General features: G+C 44.4%; 2 protein-coding genes across 3 annotated transcripts; one reads left to right on the forward strand and one right to left on the reverse strand.

Moving 5' to 3' along the window:
* Window positions 1–746: 746 nt before the first annotated feature.
* asxl1 (ASXL transcriptional regulator 1) lies at window positions 747–17,911 on the reverse strand. Of its 2 annotated transcripts, XM_054609401.1 has the most exons (13): window positions 17,497–17,911; window positions 14,091–14,174; window positions 10,683–10,802; window positions 9,501–9,702; window positions 7,493–7,662; window positions 7,122–7,206; window positions 6,725–6,891; window positions 6,054–6,150; window positions 5,438–5,543; window positions 4,712–5,121; window positions 3,898–4,502; window positions 3,499–3,814; window positions 747–3,458 (listed from the first exon to the last, which is right to left on the reverse strand). In XM_054609401.1, the coding sequence occupies exons 1-13, from the start codon at window positions 17,551–17,553 to the stop codon at window positions 1,210–1,212; spliced, it is 4,668 nt and encodes a 1,555-aa protein (XP_054465376.1). In that variant the 5' UTR covers window positions 17,554–17,911; the 3' UTR covers window positions 747–1,209. The 2 variants fall into 2 exon arrangements, with proteins under 2 accessions (XP_054465376.1, XP_054465375.1); XM_054609400.1 differs by lacking the exons at window positions 5,438–5,543; window positions 6,725–6,891; window positions 7,122–7,206; ... (3 more) ...; window positions 14,091–14,174; window positions 17,497–17,911 and having other exon boundaries at window positions 747–3,814; window positions 3,898–5,121; window positions 6,054–6,126.
* Window positions 17,912–19,487: 1,576 nt separating this feature from the next.
* On the forward strand, window positions 19,488–26,137 carry LOC129100228 (zinc finger protein PLAGL2-like). The gene is made up of 2 exons (XM_054609806.1): window positions 19,488–19,560; window positions 24,212–26,137. The coding sequence occupies exon 2, from the start codon at window positions 24,659–24,661 to the stop codon at window positions 25,949–25,951; it is 1,293 nt and encodes a 430-aa protein (XP_054465781.1). The 5' UTR covers window positions 19,488–19,560; window positions 24,212–24,658; the 3' UTR covers window positions 25,952–26,137.
* The last annotated feature ends 970 nt before the right edge of the window (window positions 26,138–27,107 follow it).

Consider the following 27,107-nt stretch of genomic DNA (forward strand, 5'->3'; position numbering starts at 1 on the left):
CTCCTTTTTCATATCTGTTAGACACTCCAGGACATGTGCACAGCTTCTCATACACAATACCTACGTCCTGATAGCTTCACCTGTATGATCCATTTACTTCCTGCCTCCCTTTGCAGTCTTTCATCTGGACATGGGATGCTCCAGCCCAGACTATGTACAGATGTTTCTATGCCAAATCCCTCCAAGTTTGTTTTGCTGTATCAGTGCTGTTCCAGTCTCCCAGCATCTAGGAGTGGGCATATCACAAATACTTGTATCAATACTACTGATAATCAATGTTGTGTAGAATATCAATAGTATCAATACCAAAATGAAATAGAAAAAAAAAAACGTGGCCCCTTAGGTCACAAAAAAAGCATTTACCATGTGTGTGATTAAGTAATTAACAAATTCATTACAAGACCTGTTTGGAAAATGATGCATCAATCATGCATTCACCTCATATATGAAACATTGCTCGTTTGTGCATCAGCTGCCTTTTATAATAAAAAGGTATTGGCAATTCTGTTGTTGTATTACATGGCATGGGCAACCGCTATCTTGGACGCGGTGGACTTTCAGAAGAATCTTCATACAGTCAGCCCCAACAGTAAAGGCCTGTCTGGATCAGCATCTGCCATCATTACAGGCTCCAAGGATCCTATCACCGTTCAATGATCACTGTATTTGGTTGTCATTCTTAGCAGACTGGAGTTTAAGAGAACCGTGAAATGAGTCAAAACACAAACCAGTGAAACAATGTCATTTACTTATTTTAATGGTTAAAAAAATACTTCTTTGCGCAAAGAGACAACAATAGGTCCCAGTTTGCTGAGGAAACGAGGGACCAAAACAATGATACCCACCAAATGATGACAGGTGGAGCGAGATAAGATGAGGTAAATGTTTTTGAGGAAACAAAACAAAACAAAAAAAAAGGCACAATTTACAATCAACCATGCCCCAAATTCACAATAATAATAATGATAATAATATTAATTATAATAACAATAATAATATATAAGTACAGCTAAAAAAAAAATCTGAAAATCTGCAACAACAAAAAAAAAAAAAAATACAGACCACTTATATTATACAAGGCAAATCTTGCCTGACAGGCTCTTCATGTGTGCTCTACCCTAATCAGGCTTCTGTACACCCTGGAACCTCCAAGTCCTGCTGCTGATGCTGTACAGATAGCAGTTCTGAAGTGACAGGGGCTCCAACATATTATCTCACCACCAGACATGACACGCACAGTTTGGAGGGCCCGATGCAATCGTCATGGCAGAAGGCACCGCAGCCTTGGCACATGATCATGGCTTTTAGGCGGCACGAGCATTTGAGCGCCACCTCCTCAGCTGTAGTGTCAGTAAAGGCCTGGATGCTGAGGGTGGTCTGGCTGGAGGCCAAGCGGGGGCGCAGCTGGAGCACACTGTCCGCCATGCTCCGGGAGAAACCGCCATTGTCCATCACTGACACATTGGCTGTGTAGCTTACTCCTCCAACACCACCGTGCTTGGGGAACTTCCCATACAGCTGGAAGGGAAGGGCAGAGGGGGAGGGGGAGGAGGAGGAGGGCGAGCCAGAGGAGTAGGTAGATTTGCTGTGCTCCTTCTTTGCCATTCTGGCAAAAGTCATCTCCATGTTAAGGAGCCCCTCCATCGCCCCTCCGCTCAGGTAGCCGTCCACAGAGCCCCCCGGCTCCTTTTTGGTAACACTCATGGGTTTAATGGAGACCGATTTGGCAAGAACCTGGCAATAGGGCCGCACACCTACTTCATTCTTTACTGTAGGTGCAGGAGACAGCTGCAGTTGGTGAGAGATTGGGGGCTGAGTATGTGAGGCCCGCCAGTTGATCTTAATGGTAGGCAACACCTCCGTGGGACAGGGGTCTGCATGGGGAGGAGAGGGGCCAATAGGCATGGTTCGGTGGGCCGGCTGCGGCCTGTCTGGAGCAAGCCCCTGGGAGGGCTGAGGACCATGTGAGTCTTTTATAACTGCAGACTCTATCGCCGTCAGAGAACCAAGGTCTGACTTACTTCTGAAGGACAAGGAGGATGAGGAGGGCGGCAGAGAGGTGATGACTGGGACAGCCCCGGGAGCCTGCTGGGACTGATACTGCAGTGGAGCTGGGGCCTCCATCAGACAGGACACTGGGCAACCCGTTGGAGACTGGTTGTGGATCTGGGAGGCCGCACCAAGTTCTGGGCTAGGACCCTGGGCTGAGACCTCAGGCCTACTGCGAAGCCCTGGGGTCCTTGCCACTGGTGGTCTGGGTTGGGGTCCTGGCAATCGGCTGATCTCCAGCCTGTTGGCAGAGTGTGACGGTAGAACTTTCTCCAGGGGCAGGCTGCCCTGCAGTAGCTGAGTGACCAGAGGGTTGTTGGCCTCAACGCTGGATACCGGTCTGACTGAACTGGCCAGTCTCTTGGAGGCACCTGCAGCAGTTGGGTGAGTAACAGAGAGCTTTAAACTTTCACGAAACTCCTCTTCAGCAGAACTCTCTCTGGAGGCTCTACAATCATCTCCAGGCTCCATCTTGACTACAACGTTGGTGTCCCTGAGCCCCTGTGGGTGGGCTGTGGGGAGGGACTGATGGTCCTTAGAATGAGGGCCGCTGTGCTGAGGGTGAGGCAGGCCGTTGGGGAAGCAGGGCTGAATAACAGTCGGACCTTGACGGCTGGACACGTAGGCCTGGATGACTGGCTGCTGGTTCTGAGGAGGAGGGCTGCAGATGACCAGCTGGCCGTTTCTCTTGATGCTCACTTGGGGGCACCAGTCCTGGTCAGGCTGCTGCTGCTCATCCTCCTGGATGTCATTCTCACAGTCTGACGCCGTTTCCGTGGAGTCGCTATGTGTCCCAGCCTCGTCGTCTTTCTCTCCACCAGAGTCCGCATTTTGGGGAAAGGATGCGTCCGTTTGCTGTCTCTCTGCAGCTGAGGGAGAGAATACCTCCTTGTGTTCAACGTGGTAGGAACTATGCTGGATAACTCCACAAAGCCCAGCCTCCTTCACTTGGACCTGCTCTTTGGACTGAAAGGAGCTTGCCAACGTCTGAATAACATCCACACCCTGAGCCCCGAACCTGGGAAGGGAGTCTGGAATGGAGGTTGGGGCCAGTGGGGGTTTTTCAGAACCCTGGTCAGCCATTTCTGCGGGGGCAGTAGCAGACTCAGGCAACTCAGGCTTTGGGGAAGGCGAATCGGCTGCTTTGTCTGCGAGTCCATTGAAGGAACTCTGGACACTTGCTGGCGTTGCTTCTACCTCCTCTCCAGCCTCTGACCCCCCAGCTGCTTCCCCTCGAGGAGGGCTTGGGGTCTGTGGGGGCTCCAAGGACATGGAGGTTGAGGAAGTGGACAGGGAAGGGGATGGCTGTAGCGTTGGCTCTACATTGAGAAGCTGTAGTTGTGTTCCAGACGAATTTGTGCCTGTAGACGATCCCTGCTCCTCCATCCCACCACCTCCCCTTCTTCCACTTCCTCTTCCTCCTCTTCCTCCTCCTCCCCCCCCCCCCTCCTCCTCCTCCTCCTCCTCCTGGCTCGATAGGTCCTGGATGCTCTCTGGCTCGTCTTCCATTGGTGCTATCCGGTAGCCCAGAAGAAGTCCGCAGCCTGACGCCGGCCGGCCCTGCCCCTTCGCCAGTGGCTGCAACAGCAGCAGCGGCCTCGCGCTGGGCCCGGGCTTGCTGGGCACGGGCTTTGATGTCCGCCAAGGTGCGCGCGCCCCCCGTGCCAGACCGCCGCGAGCCCTCGCCGGGGGGCACGATCCGGGGACAGATCTGGTAGGTGGGGTGACCTTTGACCCAGGGAGGTTTGATTCTGGACAGTTGAATCTGGGACAAAGACACAAGGGCAGGGAGTCAAACTTTATCTGGACAACAACTTGTCTGAAACATTTTTGTGCACAAAGTCTTACCCGGATTGGCGGCACCTTGGGCTCCTCTGCTGTCGGCTGCGGCTTCTCTGAACGGACACTGTCAATTGTGGTACGAAAGGACTGACGGTCGTCAAGCCGCGGCCTCTTTTCGGGGAAGCTGGAGAAGGCCTGAGTCTCATCTGGCCTTCTCTTCTGCTCCTTGAGCTGAGCACTGGGCACAGGGGTGGTGGCTGGGCTGGCTGAGGGGCTACTCTCACGGCTGCTGGTGGCGGTACCTCCTGTAATAGAGGTGACCACAGAGGCGGTGTCATCCAGCGGATCGGCAGCGACTGCGGCACTGGAGGACGCTGAGGAGGATGAAGAAGAGTCCAGGCCTGCGGCAAACACTCCCTGTCTATCAGAAGGTGAGGAGGGTGAGGAAACAGGCGAGGAGGCAGATGAAGAAGAAGAGGAGGAGGAGGAGGAGGAGGAGGAAGAAGATGGTGAGGAGGTGGATGCCAGTACAGGTGGAATCTCCACTGGGAGCAGGCGGGCCGCTGCTTCAGGCTCCTCGTTTGTGCTGGTGGAGGCTGGGCTGGGGCTGGGGCTGGGGCTGGGAGTGGGAGTGGGAGTTGGAGTGGGAGTGGGAGTGGGAGTGGGAGTTGGAGTTGGAGTTGGAGTTGGAGTGGGAGTGGGAGTGGGAGTGGGAGTGGGCGTGGGAGTGGGCGTGGGAGTTGGAGCGGAGCGGGAGCAGGAGCGGGAGCGGGAGCGGGAGCGGGAGCGGGAGCAGGAGCAGGAACAGGAACAGGAACAGGAACAGGAACGGGAGCGGGAGCGGGAGCAGGAGCGGGAGCAGCAGCGGGAGCAGGAGCGGAGGCTGGCAATGTGACTGGCTCTGGAGTGGGAGAGGGCTTTGGCTCTATGGAGGCGCTCTCAGCTGGGAGCTCCACGCCACACTCAGCCTGCAGGACCACCTCCCCTTGAACGACCGTGTCGTCTGACATCGGAGAGCCAATAGATACTGCCGGGCTGTCTAGTGCAGCACTGGCCTCAGCCGCTTCTGCAGACTGCAGGGCCGGAGGAGTGGCCTTGCAGAGGGTCCGGCGGGCCCGCCGACGCAGGTCAGCCCGCGTGCGTCTCCTCATCCTGCCATCTCTCCTCCGCCGACCCACGCTGCGTCTCTTGGGCGTACCAGTTGCCACATCACTCTCCAGCACACTGGCTGCAACTTCACTGGCTTCACTCATGGTAAGCTTTAGAGACTCCTCTTGTGTCAGGCCAGACCTATAGGTACACCAAGTACATTTTAGTGCATTATAGAAACACTGACAGTTGTCTACATATTGCAGTAGCCTTATGTGATGAAGGTCATACCAGAGTTGTCTATATTACATGGAGGAAAGCAAAAGAGATGGAAAAACAGCCTATAACATGCGGTCAAAAATGAATATCTACATCACAGCTTTTGTAAGTAATACTATTGATACTAGCAGGCAACTAATAAATGTTAACTTAAAAGGAACCGACCCAAATATGACAAACTATATGGCTGTTGTGTGAATAGTGGTTTCAGACTTGGATGAAATGGGTTGGCTCTTACTTTTGCCCATGGTACTCCTCAAAAAACTTTTCCTTCCACGCCTCTACCTTCTTCTCTTTTTCCATTTCCTGCCGGAAACGCACCTGCATCTCGTGGGTGAACTCACCTAAATGTGTCAAACACATGTGAAGGTTGAAAAGAGTAGCTCCAAAACTGAGCCCTTCTTGAAGTGTATAACCAGTATAATTTGTTGTAGAAACCTGACTTAGCCACCCTCCAGCTGTTAATAAGTAGCAGCTGGTTTTTAGTTGTAATAATGTTACGGGACCGTGCCACCAGCAGCAGTATAAAGACAGGACACTCCCTGTATCAGATCCCTGAATGGACTGTTTCACCGAGGTCATGCAGAAGTGTTTGTTTTTGTGTACTTCTACTCTGTATGGCCTCCTTCTCATTCACAACACATTAAAGAATTCTGGCGCAAATTGCTGCCATTTGGCATGAATTTCTCTGCTGGCCCTTATGATTTCTTCATCTGCTTGATTACAACCTTTAGATTACTTTTCGCTTCTGCTATCACTATCTCTGTCCCAAAACTTTCATCTTATGAATATATTGCACCTGGAGAATTCTCAGTTAAATGTCGCAGCTTGTCCATGATTGAACAATCACGTACCCTCCGCCAGCCTTTCTTTCCAGCTCTGGGAGGCATGGGTGAAGAACTCATTGTTGAGAGCTGAGCTACTCAGTCTAGCCATACCATCTGTTCCAATCTGCAAGAAGTGGACACAATGTAGAAATAGCAGTAAACCCATATAACATAACATATACATACAAGAGGAAAAAGAGTGGCCTGTATCTCACCTGCATCATATTGACCCATAAAATGACAAAAGCACACTGTTTGTGCCAGAGCTGTCTCACAAAATTACAGAATTAAAAAATACGAATAGCGAGGCAAGCATACGGCAACAATTTTTGACAGCATGCATTTTTTCCTTGTAATAGTCGATGCATTGCTCAACAATTCACAGATTGCAGGTCAGCATTCTGTCAACACTACAGACTGATTTCTGTTGATTACAAATCAAAGGCATATGCAAGCAATGCTTCATGTTTACGCTTTTTTCCTCTTTTAATCGACAACTGCTAGCTATTTAGCTTTAAATTCCCAATCTTTAAAGAATCTATCAGCTGTAAAAGGCACAGAGCAATGGCCTGTGATGTTGACTCCTGCTGCTGCAATAAATGTGATTCTAATTCAAATCATGTTTGGTATTAGGGTATGCAGCAGCACTACAGACATCAAAGCTAGGGATAAACTGGAACGACAGAAACAAAACATACCTGACGGTCCACCTCTGGAAGCAGCTGCAGCAGCTGCTGTTGCGAGTGCGTGGGGAAGGCCGAAAAGGTCCGCACGTTGATGAGGGCTCTAATGTTGGTGTTGACCAGGATGGAGCCTGGGGTTTCAAAGTCTACATCCACCCCTCCCCGACTCCTCTTCATGGGCCCTGACACAGCAAAACCACACGGAAATGTTTCTGACCCATGTTTGGCATTTTAACAGGACATCTTTACTTCATATAGTGCCTTCATCTACTGTGTTCTCACTGCCGGTTGGGTTTATTAATGGGCATAATGTTTAGGTCTGACCGGTCAGGCCCATCAGCATTCTGAATTCTTGCCATCATTACTTGTGTGTTGTTAATGCAGGTGTTCAAGACAAAATAATTGTTTTTACCTGATGGGACGTGCTCTCCATTCACTTTAAGAGGGGTTAGGACAACACGAGGCATCATGACTGCTTTTTTTCTCTGCCTCCCCGACTGTAGAGACACAAACAGTGGGATGGACAGGTGGACATAGTAGACGGTTCCACTCTCAGTATGTTAAGCAGCACTATTTTCCTGTCCCTCTACAGACCAAATGCATTGCATGACAGGGACACATCGCTAATATCTTAACTTTGTCAGGCGCTACACTTCTCAGATCCAACTTGGAAACAAACACAATGATATTGTAGAATTACTGTAAAATCCTTGACTCCTAAAAACATGTTAGAATTTCCACTGTTAACATTGAGCAGCCAGTGGCCTCCAGCATGGTGCTCACCTGTCTTGAGCGGCTCAGCCTGGTCTGGGTGTGTTGAGCATTTTGCGTTTGCTGTGTGTCTGTGCGTCCTTGCTGTACTGCTGCCCTGCTGAGGCGGGTCTGGGGCTGGGTGCTGAGAGGCTGCAGCTCTGTGGAGCAGGATGCGCTGGACGAGCTCTCATCCACCGAGGCTTCAGGTCAGAGAAAACACGTTTAAAACTCCACTCTGTCACACACATATAACACATTAGGCTATTTGGGATTTGAATGCAGTGAACCTGCACCAGTCGAACAGAGAACACCTACAATCTGAGGAATGATTAAACTCAATTTGTCTAGAATAGATGAGTTAATGAAAGGCCATTTTTGACTATAAATGCTGGCGATGTTTTTGAATATACACAATTATACAGGTGCTTATGCACATTTGTTTATTCATTTAGGCCACAAACGAGTAGAAGCTGGAACATATTTAAATTGCCAAGACATTCAGTGAAAGAATGACCCATACTGGCATTCAAATACTATAGACATACTGACCTGTTGAAAACATCAGACTGAGCCTCACTTTGAGACAAATGTAGGTTCCAACTCTCAGCTATGATCATGAGCTCTGGGCACCAACAGAAAGAGTAGGACCTAGTAAAGACTACCTCCCCCAAAATAATATATATAAAAAAAATCTATTAAAAGAATCAATACACTTTTAGGAAAAATTGGCCCTCATCTTCCAATTTAATTTGATTCAAGGTCAGGGTGGCTTACCACCAGTACAATTTTCTTGGGGGAAAACATGCAAGTAGTTGGAATGAGTTTTCTTCACGGGGTCTCTGGGCTCTGGTAGCACCCTGTCAATCACAAGGTAGTCCCGCCCTAAAACATACTTTGTTTTATGGTCTATTTGACTGTAAATGGACCATAACATACTAAATGAACATCATGCTGTATTGAAGAAGACTTGAAACTAGAGATTGAGACAGTAAACTAATGTTTACTGAGGGAATAAATCAAGAGAAGTAGAGTCATTTTCTCATAGACTTCTATACAACCAGAGGAGTCGCCCCCTGATGGACAGTAGAGAGAATGCAGCTTTAAGATACTTCAGCATTGGCTTCACTTTTCAGACCCTGAGGTTTCTATCTCAAGGACAGAGGGATCAATAGCACTTGCCTCCCCCATTTGAACCATCACTGAGGTACCCTTGAGCAAGGTGATCCAGGTGGCACAATTAAAGTCTTAAAGAGGGAAAGCAGGCAACTGCGGCAAAAGACACAATCAATGTGGTGTTTGACATTGTTTCGTGCCGTATATGTCCCTGTACAAAACAAATGAAATCAATAAATAAACAAAATGTGGCTCTATGGTCAGAGCACACATCAGTAAGAGGAGAACATAATAATGAAGGTATGCTCATTTACTGCCAGCACGAGCATTGCACCGATGTTGGGATTCATTCAACAGCAGCATCCACACAAAGAAGACCGGACATGCATTACTGCTGCCAGGTAGAACTCTGGTACCAGAATATGGCCACGAACTATCTGATTCAACAGTTGGAAAAGTGGATGCATTTATTAGACATATTCTCCCCATGTGTCATAGCCATAAACACATGAGGCCACATGTAGGTCACCAATGACATAAGATACCTGTAGGGTTTTTCGATGGGCCAGTCCTGCACCTTCAAACAGAATGTTCAATAATTCCAGGAGTGAGGTGAGAAAACTAACAAACAAATCCAATGGAGTTGTTTTCCTGATGGTCATGATCTAATGTCTGGCGAGAGAAACCCACATACCAAAGCACAACACTGAATTCACCAAACACAACAAAACAAAACAGTGTTTAGCGACACATCGAGGTCAGTGGTGATCATGGGAGGCTGCATCTTATAAACGCACCTGCACTTCCTAAAAGAAAAAAAAAGTGTTGAGTGTTTCATTACATGGATTGGCTCGACTACCCCGGCGTAATGTTAAAAAACGCTTTGAAGAGGAATCGTGTGTGTGTGTGTGTGGTAAAGTATTACCATCGTTGTCTCCACTGGCGGCAGCAGTGGTCTCAGTGGAGTCGCAGCTTTCCTGCTCAGTGGCTTCGGTGGGGCCGGCCGAGGCCGCCGCCGTGCCTGCTGCAGGTGTGCTGCTGCTGGAAGCTGGGCCGGCAGTGCTGCTGGCCGCCTCTGCTGGCGTCTCTGACTCCGACGTTGTCTTTGTCCACTGGAGGGCGTTTTTCTACAGAGTGTGAAGAAAAACAATGTTCTCTGCACGTGTAATGCACATCCGAAGGTTTTTTTCCTATCAAGTGATTTTGTGGTCGTGCATTAAATTTGCTACTACGTTTGAAGTATATAACTAATAAGCGATTGAACAGGTTTCCATGAATCGTTGTGGTACCTGGACCGTGGTCGTGCCTCCTGCTGTGACCCGGCTGACACCCACTGCTACTTGGATTATTATTATTAGTCACATTACTAATTCTATACCCTATACCATCATTGCTGCCGTTATTATAAGTGGTCTTCATTTTTTCCCTCGTTACTCTGCTTACTACTGTGATTATATGAATCATTTATGTCATATACATTGAATGTGTTGTATCTCTGTTATGCTGTTCATTCTGTACACATGACATCTATTGCATTCTGTCCATCCTGGGAGAAGGATCCCTCCTCTGTCGCTCTCCCATAGGTTTCTTCCTTTTTTCTCCCTGTTAAAGGGTTTTTTAGGGGAGTTTTTCCTGTGCCGATGTGAGGGAAGGACAGAGGATGTCGCATGTGTACAGATTGTAAAGCCCTCTGAGGCAAATTTGTAATTTGTGATTTTGGGCTATACAAAATAAACTGAATTCAACAGAATGGGTTAACCCTGTGGTGTATTTATCCCTATAAGCAGCTAAAGGCAACCATCAATACTGGCTTCCTTTAGAGTCCATACTGTCACTGGATTATATGCCACTGTGAACAAACTCGACAGCAGTAGATTACAGGACTAGTCCTACAAAAAACAACTGGGCCAACCGTTTGTCTGCATCGACTCCAGGACTATCATAAACTAAAGCATCTTATCAATAAGTCGTCAGCAGGTGGACTTCACTAGGAAAAGAGTTCCAAAAAAAGAAAACTTTTTTTTAATCAATATACTATTGCCACCAATTACGATGGTAATGTTAAGTGACATAACAGCGTGGAGAGTAAAGAGGACCGTTTGTGTACCTTGAGAGTGAACAGGCTCATCCGTCCAGGCAGCTTGAAGAAGATGCTGTTCTTGACTCGGTCTCCCCTCACTTGGGAGTGCAGCATGGTGACCAGGCAGGCCAAGGGTGCTGTACCACTGCGCACAGACAGCAACACTCTGTTACAACTCATGTGACTGGACACAACGGACATAAAGCCACATTCAGCTCTGAAGAGGTTCTAGTTCTATCTGGTGCTCACATCTTTATTACGATAAAGCTCGCCATAACAGTCCATCTCTGTGAAATCACTGAAAGCTAATGTTGCACAACCAACTCTGCTCCCAGCAGACCACATGACAATAAAAACCTGTGCAATACATTACACTGTGCAATAATAGTTTAAATAGTTTTTTCTGTCTGTAAATATAATATTTCAGTTATTGTTGATTTTCTACTGTTTTTTATTGCTTATTTATAATACTTGTTTTTTTTTTCATTTTCATTTTTATCTTGTCTTTCTTCTACTATGTCTCTTGTGTGCACTTTACTCTATGCTGCTGTAAGCCTGCAAATTTCCCCGCTGCGGGACTAATAAAGGATTATCTTATCTTATCTTATCTTGGGTGATATGATGATACACTGCAGACCGTGGAAGATATAAACATCTCAACAGTCAAGAGATTATGCCACATTGTGGTATCCATCCCTTAAGTAACTCAGGCTTATTAGTCGCTTTGGGCTAATCCTTAAGAAGGACTGTTTGATGGAGTGTATTGCGGTTGACAAATCCGGTACTCTCTGCTTCTGTTATCATTCAACCGTCTCTTAACTTTACTATATACGATATGTATATTGATATCATGATATAACTACAGAACCATAATTGGGAAACATAATGATACAACAACAACACTGAAGAGTCAGTACAATTACTTGAATGTTACTGTAAATACTCAAATCTTCCATAATATAATACAATAATGTCAAACTACTAATAACACTGGGGGAGGAACGCAGAGCCAGGCTCATTTTTGAGAATATCCTTTTAATATTGTATTTCTTTGCCCGGCTGTTTTTTTTTTTTTCTTTTTGACATGTTATCACTGTCCAATAAGAATTATTTCCTGGGTGTGGATGTTAAATGGACTGTACTTGTATTGAGCCTTAGTCTTCAGACACCTCAAAGTGCTTTAACTCTGCATGTCATCATTCACACCCATTCATACACTGATGACAGGGGCTGCTAAGGTGCCACCTGCCCATCAGGATCTATGTTGTCATTTATTCCCATTCATACACCGCAGGCTACAGAAGCAATTTAGGGTTAAGTCACTTGCTCAAGGACACATCAACATGGACAAGCGGAGCCGGTTTCTTTCGACAAAGAGGCAGCTACTCCTGCGACCAATGGCAGCAGCCATTACTGCATGTCCAACCACTTTGCAAAACATGTCTAGCAGTTCTGCCTGTGATCCTTTGATTCAGTCGGGTCAGCACTCATATGGGGTCTTAGGACATGCATAAATGTTGTTTTGAAAAGCTATGGGACGGATTAAAAAATAACCAAAATATTAATAAGTAAGGGGGAAAATGCTAGAGTATTTATGATGCTGTCAGCTTTGCTCTAATCAACAACCCATTTGATGCCAACCAAATTTGACAAACCCTCTGGTGTTTAGCATTAATTACATTCTAATTTTAAAATATTACCTATCGATTTGATTATAGATGTCACCAGCTGTAGCTAAACCATGTTACATTCACTACCTGGAAAACCCAAAAAATTTAACTTGAAATAGCACTTTGAGTACGATGTGCTTCTCTTTTCTTGAACAGTTGGAATGACTCTCTGTATTGTTTTGCTAGTGGAAAACACAGAAAGAGTTTTTGCCATTAAACTGGACAAACAGAACATTTGCTACAGTAAATGTTGATTGTGCTACTGGCTTTTCTGTGTGATACCAGACTTGATTATTATGTAAGGGTAGTTACAATTAATTTGCATATTGTGTAAAATGAAAATAGGCCGAGCACATGAGGAAATGCGTAAAAGACAGAAATGTGCCCCTACCTCCATGGCAAACATTTTATCTATCTATCTATCTATCTATCTATCTATCTATCTATCTATCTATTCTATTCTATTCTATTCTATCTATTAAAACTGCACAGGGCTGCAATTGGGTGCTTTTTACTGGAGTCCCCCAAGACCCCAATGCATTGGTATTTAAAATGATTCTTTAAAAAGCATCAAGAGAAACCAGAAATAATGATATGAAGTCATTAGGAACACATCAATTGACAAAGTCATGAATGATAGAGTAAAGCACCAGTGAAATGGTAAATGGACTATACTTGTATAGTGCTTTTCTAGTCTTCTGACCACTCAAACCCATTCATACACTGCTGACAGGGGCTACCAAGGTGCCACCTGCCCATCAGGACTCTAACATTCATACACCACAGGAAGAGCCTGCTGGAGCAATTTGGGGTTAAGTGACTGCCGGAACCGGAGATCGAACAGCCAATCCTCTGATCGGAGGAGGACCCTGCTCTACCACTGAGCCACAGTAGCCCCCAAAGATATCCTAAGATATAACAAAAAGTATATCTTCAATATTTTTATTGTGTATTGTGTTATTTACATTGCCTTATCTGCACTGCTCTCATTCCGCGGTTACAACGCCGCCACGATCGACAGCAATCATAATGCGCCCATTGGCAGATATCACACCTTTAGGGTAAAAAGGTGACTGTGACAATTTTCCTGAATTGAACAGTATTAGGGCGCATTGTGTTTGCCTTTACCATGAAAGCACACTGTACCAAGTATAAACATAAGGCCTTAGAGAGAATGAGAGCATGAAAAACAGGACAAGTGCTTGGTTACAGAAAATACGTTATTAATATATGTAATGAAGGTCCTGGATCATCCAACCTACCTCCTGTTTTGGCCAGCAGCAGATCAGGTGTTCCATGTGGGAGGAAATAGAGAACATCAGTTAAAACCACACAAAACACATGTACATGAGATCAGTTCAGTTAAGAAGCCCTTTTCAAATGAAATGATCCACTCTGGATTGATTAATGGACAAATGAGCCACAGTGTCACTGTGCTGGGCTTGTAGTTCTACATTGAAGGTACAGCTCTGCCACATATCAATGCTAACACTTATTTAATATTATTTACTGTGTTATTACTTATTTATAATAGTTGTTTTGATCTTGTTTTTATTCATGTCTCTTGTTTGCACTACCCTCTTTGCTGCTGTAATCCTGCAAAATTCCCACGCTGTAGGACTAATAAAGGATTATCTTATTAGTTAAAGCAGTCAGATTCAAGCTTGTATCATAACAGTTGTTAGCCCTAAAACAGTACCGGCTAACACTGCTACAAAAAACTGTGTGTTTGTCTGTGTGTCTGTGTGTGTGTATTTGTGTCTCACCGCATTTCCTTCAGCCCCTTGGTCTGGATGACATGGAGGATTTGTTTGGGAGTCATGGGTGCATCCGAGAAGTTTTCCAAAACCTAGAAAACATCCACATTGTTTTTTACCACAGACTGACAAATACTTCTGCATTGCGAAGGGAAAAACATGAACACAGGACAAATAGAGATGCTGAGGCATTTCAATTTCTCTTAGTGATTTAACACGATTGACCAGCTCAAAAATAATAGACCAACAGCTAGGCTAGTCTTTGCAGCAGAGTTTGCTGATAATAACATAAATCAGCACATGACCATTAAGGAAATTTGTAATAGAATAACAAGACATCAATGATTCATCTTTTTGGGTTTATCATTCATTTACCTGAACTCTTTTGTTCCTGCCCATTTCAGGCATTCGAAGGGAAGCCTTTTTTCTGTCATTAATGTCAAAAGATTAAATCTAATCCCAAATATCTTGTTACAGGTTGGGAGCCACATGAGCACACAATGACAGTGATAAGCTAAAGCTGCCTGATAATATCTACCCGACCGTTACAGGCACAGCAACAGTAATTTATTTTTATCCATGTCAGGTAATGTGATGTTTAAAAAAGGGACAGTGTGCAAGGTTTAGTGGCATCTAGATGTGAGGTTGAAGATTACAACCAGCTGAATACCCCTCTGCTCACGCCTGCTTTTCCAAGCACGTCTGACAACTGAAGTGGCCTTTGAGGGTCGAATTTGAAAGTGTATTGCGATCAATTCTCGATTTATAATTGAAATTGTGACGACCCTACTTACTAGTGGCCGATGCATAGCATAACTGGGCACTTCATTTGTCTGAGTTCTTTAAAAACATTACGTGAGATGCCGTAGCACTGCTACACCTGTTTATATGCGATGCAAATTTAACCTATAGTTCAAATACATTGCTTTGGAATGTAATTTAATGTAAATTTGCAGTGCAGATTTTATGTAGAAAGAGCAATGGTAATGGTATCAGTCTGCAGATATCCAAATTCAGATATTTGAACTGAAAAAAATGGGGATTGATGAATCTCCAGTGCAATATGAACAAGCTGATATCTTGGGATCAGTTTGGAATGCAGCTTTTACACGTCAATACCTCATGGAAAAGATCTTGATGCTCTCACCATTTACCTCAACAAACATCCAGATAGGATATTGCCTCTTAACTAATTTCTACCAACACTCTCAGAAATTCTTCTCACCATGAGAGTTCCAGTCAAATGCTGTTAAATGAAAGAGCGTTTCATACACACACCAGACGAGAGAGGGAATCCCGGCTAGTTAAGAGTGCAACAGCATTAACATTAACTTAAAACATTTTCTGTCTCCGTTGATAAGGTGTAAACGTTCCTATAATCTGAGAGACGGACAGGTTTATTCTGACATTAGAAAACCACCTTATACTGTGCCCTGGCTTTCTAATCAACCACTATGCACAATGTTCTAAGCAATCAGACATCAACTGACTGCTTGACACATCCTTGTACTGGTAAAAAAAAATACACCAAACAATACATTAGACACTTGTCTTCTTGCTCAGATGTTGCTGTGTTCCAGTTTATGTTGGACAAAGGAATCAACCTCTAAAGATTTGCATATCTGAACACAAATCTGCTATACAAACACAAAACATGGATTATGCACGACTTATTATCAACATTATGCACGACTAGTCGGACTCTCCGGATGTGGACCGTGGGTATAAGCCTGCCAATGGCCACGTACCTCACATGGCGTTTCATGCCTCAAAAACAAACCTTTGAGGCATGAAAAGACTTTGGACAAAATTCATGCTCCAGGTCTGCTTTTAACTTGGCAACACTCACCTGCATTATATTGAGAGGTGAACTAATATTCTGCCCACCCTATTTGCGAAAATTTGGTGGCTAGCACTGTCGCCTCACAGCAAGAGGGGCCCGGGTTCAATTCCCGGACCAGACGGCCTTCTGTGTGGAGTTTGCATGTTCTCCCCGTGTCAGCGTGGGTTCTCTCCGGGTTCTCCGGCTTCCTCCCACAGTCCAAAGACATGCAGCTTAGGTCAATTGAAGACTCTAAATTGCCCGTAGGTGTGAATGTGAGCGTGAGTGGTTGTTTGTCTCTATATGCCAGCCCTGTGATAGGCTGGCGACCTGTCCAGGGTGTATCGTACCCTGCCCTTCGCCCATTGACAGCTGAAATCGGCTCCAACACCCCTGCAACCCTTAACTGGATAAACAGGTTACGGAAGGTGAATGAATGAATGAATGAATGAATCAATCTCAATATAATTCTGTCCAGTACAACACCACCACTAACCACAAGCTCAGTTATAAAGATATGGTAAAGGATTCAGAAGAGGAAAAAAAGGGTAACTAAACAGTTCATAAAAGCAGAAGACGTGGCGGAGCTTGTACTGAATTGCCCTTAAGATTGTATTGGTGTACCAAATGAAACTGAAACCTTCCCATGTACTTCATCCGCACAGTGTAAAATAGGGATATGCTTTCAAAAAATAATTAACTACCCCTTTAATTGACCTTCTAAAACAACAGGAGTGAATAGATCTCCTTTTTCATTGTAGGCAGCAGCTTCATGGTTTGAAATGTATGTGACTGTACACAGCTAGGAGACCAGCTGTAGGAGCACAGAGAGCCATGGCCTATCCGGTCAAAACAGACCCAAGTAGCTAACGAACCCACTGCCCCTCACACTGGGGATTTTACACAGTCCTCGGTGCACTTATCCAACAAAGAGCCAGCTGCCCAGATGTTAACTAACGTTGAGGGGACTTCTTTTATCTCCCTGCACCATTCTGTGCCCAATCTGTATTCACAATACCGCTGAGTTAGCTAGCTAGCTTAGTGCTTAACGATAGCTGCTAGCTTTGCTAATGGTAGCGTGCATTATGGTCAGCGCAAGGGTAATATCGAAATATTGTACAATGCTAAAGTTATTCCAGTAATGCTATTAGTCGCGTTTTATTAACCGATTTGTTTACACGATCGCGTAAACTGAGATCACGCTAACTCAGGTTGCTCATATGCTAATTAGCGTAAGGGCTAAGCTAGCCTGCTGCCTAGCAAACAAAGAGCTCCAAAACAGGAGAGGTAGGTTAGCTAGTTGTTAGCGTGCTAGCCAGCGTTAGCATGTTGCGTTACGGCGGCTCTCTGTATGTCAGCAACCAGAAAGACCTGCAGCACATGTAATCCAAACATAACCTGCTGGATAGGCTACCACTGCTAATAGCTAATCTAGTTATCTGATTTTAATTGTTTTTTTTACAGCAGGAGTACAGGCAGTGTTGGGTGAGGAGAATAAACTCACACAACACACCTTAAATCCACCACGTCACATTCATCCATACATCATTTACATGCAGCTAGTTTTTAAAAAAAGAAGAAGACTTGTTTACCATGCGAGCTGCCTCAGCCCAGGTCCGCTCCTTCTTTCTCTTTTGTTTGTCCTTCATTTCCTCTGCGCTGATGTCTGCGGCGATCCTGCTGTGTGTCTACAAAAGCAAAACCTCAATGCGATGGCGGTTTAGCTGCTTAGCAAAAAAAAAAAAATGGCTAACTACGTTCTAGGTTAACTAACTGTGCAGACCCAGAACAAGACGTTCCTTTATATCTCGGGGCGATGCGGTGCTACGGTGTCGGCTAGCCTGTGGTAATCCTCGCTACTCTCGTGTTCCAGTGCCTCGGTCTTAAACTAGCTCAACACGCATCGTCTTTTCTGGAGCACAGGAGCAGTGTGAGTGTGAGTGCAGGGCTGGTGCTGCTGCTGCTGCAGGGACAAGCCTCTTTGGAATGCAACAAACAGGTCAAAGGTCAAACACTCCGCAGGAATGCAACAAAAACAACGTCCGGCCTTCCCCGCATGCAAATGGTACATTTGAACAGATACTGCATACACATAATCATATTATATTGTTTCAGATTGAGCCCCCCCCCCCCCCCATTATCCAACTACACAGATAATATATCTTAACCACATACTGTATAACAATATAGTTCATCTGCTTAGAACACGAACATGTCGTGTGATCAGTAATAACAATATATAATAATGTAAAAACTTTGGATCAAACATTGGATCTACTTTCTCTCTGCACATATGTGAAAGCTATTTAACACTTTAATACAATGACATATAGCCATTACATTACATTACATTACAGTCATTTAGCAGACACTTTTTATCCAAAGCAACTTACAATAAGTGTATTCAACATAGGTATTCAAGAGAACTACTAGTCACCAGAAGTCATAAGTGCATCTCCTTTCTTAAACAAGCATCTAAGAGCATAAACCAGAGCAAAAGTATTGAATTACCTTTATGGTTACAGAAAAAAAAAAAAAATTCCCTTCTAAATCTTGTTACCTGATTTTTTGTGTACTTTTTTTTATTATTTTAATGTTTGTTTTTTTATGAATCACTTTGCAGTAAATTTAATAAAGAAAATTATTATTGTAATATAATTTTATATGTATCATGGTCTTTGTGTGTGTATTACACCTCACGACTATTTAAGTAAATCCTTATAATGTTTGGAATTCAATTCGTTTCTAAATGTTCATTGTTCAGTAAAGTTTTTGATTATCCGAAGTATCCTACTGTTTGAAGAGTCAACATTAGATATTACTTTTGGGCAACACCTTTTAAAGACAGAAAACACCTTCCCCACAGAGTTGTTTCAATAGATGATAATCTTATACGTGACATGCTACAGAGTGAAACTTATTTTTTACATTACATTATTACATTACAGTCATTTAGCAGACGCTTTTATCCAAAGCGACTTACAATAAGTGTATTCAACATAGGTATTCAAGAGAACTACTAGTCACCAGAAGTCATAAGTGCATCTCCTTTCTTAAACAAGCATCTAAGAGCATAAACCAGAGCAAAAGTACAGTACAGTGCAGAAACAAACAAACTAATACGAATACAATAAGTGCAATATTTACTGCAGTAAGAAGAAGACATGCATAAGGCCTAGGCCTACAACTTTTGACCTAATTGCCTCATTGTTTTATTTCAGTATTCATTAATAAAGGTTTATTTAAGTCTATGTTTTTTAGAATGCATGTACTAGGGCAGTGCAGTTTGGCAATTAGCCAGCTTTGGAGTTGGTATATAAGTGTAGGTGTTTATGATTTGGTGTAAAAAGTCGTCACATAAAAAAAAAAAAAATGGAACCCTTAATTTACCAATTTTAATTGACAACCAATATTCTTATTAGTATAATGAAAAGTGTGTGTGTGTGTGTGTGTGTGTATGTATGTGTGCGTGTGCGTGTGCGCGTGTGTGGATGGATCGGGTGTGTGACGTCAGTCTCCCAGAATGCATGGCTTCCAGCGCGGCGCCCAGCAGTCCAGGCCCCGGACTCTAACAAACATCTTTAAAACTTGTTCCAAAAATGTCGATACCGAGGCGGTGTGGAGGCTGGACGAAGAGCTGGACGGAGGGTCAGTCGGTGAGTAGCGTTGTGTCCGTGTCTGTTGAGCCGGAGCTGTGAGTTTCACCCCCGCTCCGGTAACACACACACACAGGAGTTAGCTCGCGCAAGACGAACTCCGATACAACTTAGTGAACCGCTCATCTTTTGTTTTTTAACCAAGCATGCTGCTTCAGCGGACTCTTAACTTCACCCACCAGCCACGCTAGCCCCAGTACGCGGCTTCACTCCACACACAACGAGCGTCATGTCCACTCAAAACATCCAAAGCATGAAACCTAACTTAGCCTCCGCCGCCGAATTTAGTGAACAGAGCCGGGGCTAGCAGTGTAATGTAGCCCCGGTGTGGTAATGACCCCCGTCCCACCGCTCTCAAAACGCTGCCAGCGCAGAATTCATCATTTCAGGCAAGCTGCGATTATGCGCCGTTATGGAAGTCCCCCCCCCAGTTTCATTTGGATCCAACGGGGAAACGCATGTTCACAGAGTTTAGACACCGGGAGAGGGTTAAAGTAGAACAAGATGCGGGGATTAAAGCCCTTATGGCAGCTCCATGCTGAAGACCCACAAGATGGCACTACCAGCTCCCCATCACCGCACTCCTGACGCACAGTCGTCATTTAAACAAGACTCCCCCCCCCTACTTGTGCTTCCAGTAATAATGACCTGGAGAACATCCACTGGTGGCAAATGTGTTCAAATAGAAGACTGGGCCATTTTAAAGTAAAGGTCCCGTATGCAGATGTTGTTACATGAAATAATAAAAGGTATTTACAACAACTATTAAAAGTAAAAGGCTTCATTTCGGAAGCATGGTGCTGTTCAGAGTTACATTATTGATGTAAGCGTTTGTCCAGCTTATGGCAGGTCCAAACACTGGATGTACACTCTTGAGAAGTTTTAAAATACATACAAACATGTTACATTTATTAACCGAGATTGCATCTCGTCAGTCAAATTCATTTTTATAACATTAGCCCCAAATCACTAGTTTGTCACAAAGGGAATAACAGTTCTTAGTTAAACAAATGCACCTGTCAGGTAGGCACATTTTTAGATTGCTTTCTACAAAAATGTAGTGAGGTTGAGGTATTAGTCTGTTGATATTCAGTATTTTTCTTCTTGACAACAAATGGCCATGTGCAGACACTGCAGAGCCCAACCAACAATGTATCTACTAACAAGTATTGCTTGTGTATCAAAGCCTGACTTATCTTATTCCTCTGAGCCATAGAGCTCTATTGTTGTTCCATTTTGACTCAATTCTACATAAAGCATCCTGCAGCCCCAAATGCTCAGTAGAGTGCCAAATGTGGATTAATCCGTTGCTGTAAATAGTTAAAAACAAATGCACTTTTTTTCCATCTGTTGACTCACTATTACAACTACAATGATCAGCTGTATAGGAAAATTATGGAGCCTTTTGTAAAGATGGAGGTTCAGAGGTGTTTTTAAAATGCACACGTGTACTTTAACCGGCCACTTTATTTAGGTACGCCATTCTAGTTCCAGGTTCGATCCCCTTTTTGCCCTAAGCATTCCCTTAATTCTTGGTGGCATTGATTCAACAAGGGGTTTCAGCATCAACAATGCGATGTGTCCATGTGCAAAAAAGTCACATCGAAGAACGTGCAATGTCGGCAAATAAACCCAAACGCGCCAGGCTACAACTGTTTTTGCTGCTTGGTAAGAAAGGAAAGCTCGCATGGTTCTCGTTTTCCATGACAAATCCAGTGTTTCCCATTTCTACCTACAGTCTAGGTAGGCTATAAAATGAAAGTAAATAGTTAAGGATTCTATAAGATGTGAATAACACAAAAAGTGCAAAGAAATAATGTAAAGATCTATATACTATATGAACGGTGTTTAGGATTTATAGTGACAGGAACCGATGATATGTACATATTAAAACAATTGTGCATTAAAGCCTGTGGAATTATGATCTATAAAGGCGGCAGCAAACATTTTGGTTTTAAGGGGGTTATTGATTGGTTTGACTGATGTCGGCTGTTCACCAGAGTGACACATTTCGCAGTAGCTGTGTTCTGCGACTGGCTCTAGATTGGCTTGGGTCAGCCCTGGGTGAACGTTGCTCGTGGCTCCAACCCTGAGCTTTACCGCTGCTTCCTGGGGCCGTGTACTCAATGTGGCGATATCTGCATCCCACCTTACCCGACTTGAAACATGGAGCCTGTCTCATTTACCTTGCTTTGTGGGTGTGAATCTTTTGCTGTCATCACCATCCATGAGTTTATTGTTAAATTGTTTATAGATCTACTTTAAGATATACAAAATAAGGGTGGAAATTCCTGTACTTTTTCATAAATAGGTCATTTTTTCCCCCCAATATCATGCAGCTGTAATTCATGATGCAACACTCGTCCCAAAGGTGCTCTATTATATTGCGATCAAAGCCCAACAAAACATTGTTTTTTGGGGTCCAACACTGATATAAGGGAGTTAAACGTTCCGATATCCAAATATTGGGTGATATTCTTATATAAATTGGGGTTGGGTTAAAAAAAAACCAAAAAAACACATTTTCAGATTAAATCAATCTTCATTTCAATGGTCCATTTTCTATTCATAAAAATCCTAAAACTCATGAAGATCTGGCCATTTGTGAGACTAGCTATCCTTAGTTGAATCAAACGGTAGCTTTGATTGAGATTTTCCATTGAAGCTTAGAATGTCTATGGTCATATTTGGTATTATCACCCTAAAAAAATATTTATTTCATTGTGGTAAAATTTATAACGCTAGATTGCTGCTAGACCACTCCATTAATTCAGGTACATGCAAGAGAGTAAACAGTTTTCGACCGGAGAGAAAATAGCTAAATGCCAACGAAAGTGGATTGAAGCAGAATATTTTGGAAGATAAAAACATGTTGCGCTTGCTGTGCATGGTTTTGAAAGTGACAGAGAAAGAGGAAGAAAAAGGGGACTATTGCATGTTTTTACAAAGTAATTTATAATAATTGGAATGTCATGAGCCAAAGAATTTTGCGCCACCTTAACCGTGCACTTTATCGCTGTAGCTTTACTTTTACCACATGTATCTTAATGCATCAAGATGAATTGATATTTTATATTTGCATCGTAGAATCGTAATCGAATCGTGAGGTGCGCAGAGATTTCCACCCCTATAATATATACTTGACCCATTACTCATTGTTGCTGAGTAGAGCATGAACGCATCATAATGGAACTGGATGGAACTGAATTGAACCTCCATACGTTAGCTGTTAGCCCTCGGTGCTGCCAACGCTACTAGCACTCCTGTCGATTTCAACATGGATATGTTGCTCACAATCTAACACAATCAGGGATTAGAGACTAGAAAGCATTAATGCCCATCTCTGATGGTTTAAATCTTTAGTTCACATGCATTTGAACTGTGAGGGGGCATCCATTCGGAACACGGTTCTACCATGGTCCGTTAAACCACAAGGTAGAATTAGTTATTCATTACAAGCTGCCTTCTTCATACAGCTAAACTATTGGCCACATTTTCTTTCCATCTCTCTAATACTTTAGCATTCTGTGTGAGCGGTGAGGTTAGAGAAGGCTGAGCTAAACTATTTGCAACATTTATTTTCTACTTCATACTACAATATGAGCAAATATACCAGAGTGAATAGACTGCCACAAATAAACGTCTCACTCTGCAGCACATTTATGTTAAAAAGCTAGTTTCAGCTATTTCATTTATAAAGAAGAAAGCTTGATTTATTTTATTTTATGAAGTTGATGTGCAACAAGGAAACGAACAGCCATACTTCCATCCAAAACTTCCACTTTTGCACATTTATATGACAAACAAGGGATGGAATTATTTTTATAGAAAAAATGATGGTCAGATTACGTTGCAAAACAGTTCCAACCTGTTTCATTTGAATTTACTGAAATGAAGCAGCAAAGTACTGTCAGTCAAACGCACTGCTGCACCCAAAGGGGAGATCCTCTCTACTTCTTCTCTGGCACCATATTGCTTTGGAAAGCAAGAAATATGGTCTCATATGAGCTGAAGAAAAGGTCCTGCCCGATAGCAGTAAGGTCTAGACCTTTCTTGACATTGGAACATTGCCATTTATTTGTCTTAACCCAGCTGATGTAAACGTACATCATTCACATTCGATTTGTTGCACATTTCTTAGAAAATTTAAAATTCATTTGATTGTGGAATCTAACAATTGGAGATGATTGTTGTAAAATAATCATGATCAGGCGGTCATGTAATAATTGGAACAGTATTTGTTAATAAGCTTTAAATATGATGTATTACGCCTGGGCGATAAAACGATAGCCATATGTACTGCAATAGACAATAACTAGTAATAATTGTTCGACAGTTTCACTTTCACTGTGACCTGTAGTTTAGTTTAACCAGTGTTTATGTGTTCACTGACGGGGCAGTCCGCCTGCTCTCCTCTGCTGATGCAAGGCGGATACTGATCATTTTCTTTTCTTTTTTCCTTTGTCATAGCAGCAGCTATAAAAGGCCCTGGAATAACCTTTTCTGTAAACGTGTAGAATAAAATGTGTGAAGTATGTGATGCTCTTTTTATAGTTATTTAAAGGTGGGTAATCCAGCGTACCTCGTACGCCATAGCATTTACGCTAAAAGTTATCATTTGCACAAAGTGACCCTTTTTTCTGTTTTGCAGGTCTGTAAAGATGTTGAGCTGCCTCTGTGATTCAGCTGCTGTGACTGTGGCATTCAGGGCTCCTGAATACTAAAAAAGACTGTGGGCCAACACAAGAGCTCTTCTCAGGAAACACACAGACCCAGTCAGAGCTTCCACAGCTCCTCATCACCGCAGCCCTTTTGGGGTTGCTATGGCAGCTGCTGTCACAGAAACCAAGTGCTGGACACAGGCTTGCCCCAGTGAGGCAGGACAGACCACTAGTCATTGCCACAAGAGACCATCAAACCATCAACAAACAGCACTTAGCATTAATTCTAGCACTCTAAGTTAACAAAACGACAAGAGGTCTGTAGGCTGATGGTCAGCTCTCTGGAGGATCCTCATGAGTCTTGCCTGTGTCTGCTCCGGCTCTTGGCCAGAGTCCCTGTGCAGCAGCAAAGCCAGTACTATTCCTTCTGTTAGACCATGTTTCACCAGCAGGACCATCTGAAGAGCCAGCTGCAGGAGAGCCACTCAGCCAGCAGGCAGCTCTTCCACTGCCAGGAGTGTGGAAAGCAGTACAACACCCAGCTGGGTTATAGACGCCACCTGGTTGCAGCCCACAGCGCTGCAACGGGCCTGCCCTGTCCAGAGGGGGCGCCATCCCTGCTGGAGCACCTGGGCAGCCATATTGACAGGCCTCCCCCATCAGAGGGCAACTCTAACGCTACTCTTCCAGTGAGAGAGAGGAAGTACTCGTGCGAGCGATGCGACCGCCGATTTTACACTCGTAAGGATGTGCGCCGTCACGCCGTGGTGCACACTGGCCGCCGAGACTTCTTGTGCCCGCGCTGTGCACAGCGCTTTGGCCGCCGAGACCATCTTACTCGCCATTTGAAGAAGAGCCACGCCCAGGAGTCAGGGTTGATGCCACCCTGCACACCCAGCAGCACTCCTGTGGCTACACCGACCCCTTCCACCCAGTGTCCGGTGAAGGAGGAGCCGAGCCCCGTGGCGTCTGATATAGGCTCCAAGGAGCCCATGGAGGCTTTCTCCAGGGACATATACAACTCCTACCCCATGGCCAATCCTGTCCCCGGGATGGGCCACCCTCATGGCCTCATGCAGGGCTCCTTGTCTTCGAGTATGGGCGTGGCTCGCCACATGCCCCCCCAATCTTCTCACCCCCACCACCATCACCTGCAGCCCCCGGTGGCTCCGCAGCAGCAGCCCTACAGCAACATGGCAAGGTACCAGCACGGATCTACCTCATACCCTCGCGCCGACGTGGACAGTTTCCTACTGGACCTGCAGAGTGCCCCCCCACCTCACCTGAGTGCAGTCAACTCCTCTACCTCTACCTCTGCCTCCCCTCAGAGGGAGGTGCTGGGTGAAGGCGTGGGTGCTGGCGGTGACCCCCACCTGTTGTCAAGGAGCCCCGCTATCTCCTCAACCGAGCTGTCCTGCACCACTAACATGGACCTCGGGCCTCTGCTGGGCTTCCTGCCTTTCAGCCTGCCACCCTACAGCCCTCACATGGGGATGGGAGGGTTAGTGATGAGCTATCCACCCGCCACCACAACCACTTCCCCTCCATCTTCTTCCTCTGGCCTGTCTTCCCAGGCACCAGGGCCTTTCACCTTCTTCCAGCCTCCACAGGCTCATGTACCACAAGGCCCCGGAGCCCATAACCATAGCCAGCTACCTCAGGCATACAGCAGTCCTGCTATGAGCACTTCCAGCTCCCTACCTCACTACTACCAGGCCTTTCAGCAGTAAGCAGCTCTGTCCCCACAAGAGTTGCCTTCACACGTGCTCATGCTTTTTCATGAAAAGGGTAAAATGTGAGCGTGGGATCTTTATTGTTAAACAAATGTGTGACTTTAGCCTGTCAGTGCTAATTATGCTAATCTTTTTTTGTTGAACACAACAAATCACCTCATCAGTATTACCTCATTATTTAAAAAGGAAACTTGAACATTTAAGGAAATGGAGATGGTCTCACTTCAACCAAAGTAGAGAACTACTTTTTGTCAGACCTGTTACCAACAGTGGATGCACTTAACCCACTCTTCACAGGCGCTGCACCGTGGAGAGAGTTATCCAGTTTTAGGTTCTCATGGAAGTTGCTGTTTTTTAGGGAATGTCACCTTCCCTACAGAAACTGACTTGAGGTGTTCTCATTTTAGAATATTTGATCATGAGCAGCCTTACAGAGTTGAAGAGAAAAGTGGTGAAAGATGAACTCACTTTCATATAGTGAGTATGTGAATCGAAACAATGGAGCATGCAAACAGCACTGTCTGTATTTGATATCTGGCGGTTTACTCGCTAAAATATGCAGTAAAGAGCTTACCATCCAGCATTACACCCACTGATGTGTCCAATGTACATCAGCAGACCGGAAATCACCATTGGTAAAATAACCAAATGCTATCATCAACCATTGTTTCCAGTGATGTAAATCTAACCTGTGTCAGTCACAATTACACCTTTTGGTATATTTTAAAGTGTCCATAAGTGAAGTCAGCAGCAGTTAAAGTAAACGATAACTGTAAAGCTTGACTGCACTTACTATTATTATTAGAACAACTAGTAAATCAAAAGTGTCACACAATGTTACTGAAAGTGAACCGCAAAACGTTTGAGTAACGGCAGTGTGGGTAGACCTTTAAAATAATATTTTTCTTTTTTTTTAGGTTTGCAAATGTTCTAATCTTGTTGGCCAGAACACTTGACACAGTAGTTAACATTCAGACAGACGAGTGTTGCTTAGAAAACTGTTTCTTGTGTTTTTTCTGTATTATTTAATATACTGCAGTTTTTGTGACGCTTTATGGTTCACCTGCTAACTGCAAATTGCAACCGATGGGTGTACCAATTAGGGCTGCACGATACATTTCATCATGTATTGCGATGTTTTTCGACACGTCGC

The sequence above is a fragment of the Anoplopoma fimbria genome, chromosome 12 (assembly GCF_027596085.1).
Source record: "Anoplopoma fimbria isolate UVic2021 breed Golden Eagle Sablefish chromosome 12, Afim_UVic_2022, whole genome shotgun sequence".
Lineage (NCBI taxonomy): Eukaryota > Metazoa > Chordata > Actinopteri > Perciformes > Anoplopomatidae > Anoplopoma > Anoplopoma fimbria.

Bases quoted from the DNA above. Each gene is read 5' to 3' on its own strand.
- LOC129100228 (XM_054609806.1), top strand. From the start codon at position 24,659: ATGTTTCACCAGCAGGACCATCTGAAGAGCCAGCTGCAGGAGAGCCAC.
- asxl1 (XM_054609401.1), bottom strand. From the start codon at position 17,553: ATGAAGGACAAACAAAAGAGAAAGAAGGAGCGGACCTGGGCTGAGGCA. The intron at 5,544-6,053 runs GTACGTGATTGT...TGACACATTTAG, and splicing joins GAAAGAAAGGCTGGCGGAGG to GTGAGTTCACCCACGAGATG. The intron at 3,815-3,897 runs GTAAGACTTTGT...TCTTTGTCCCAG, and splicing joins CCAAGGTGCCGCCAATCCGG to ATTCAACTGTCCAGAATCAA.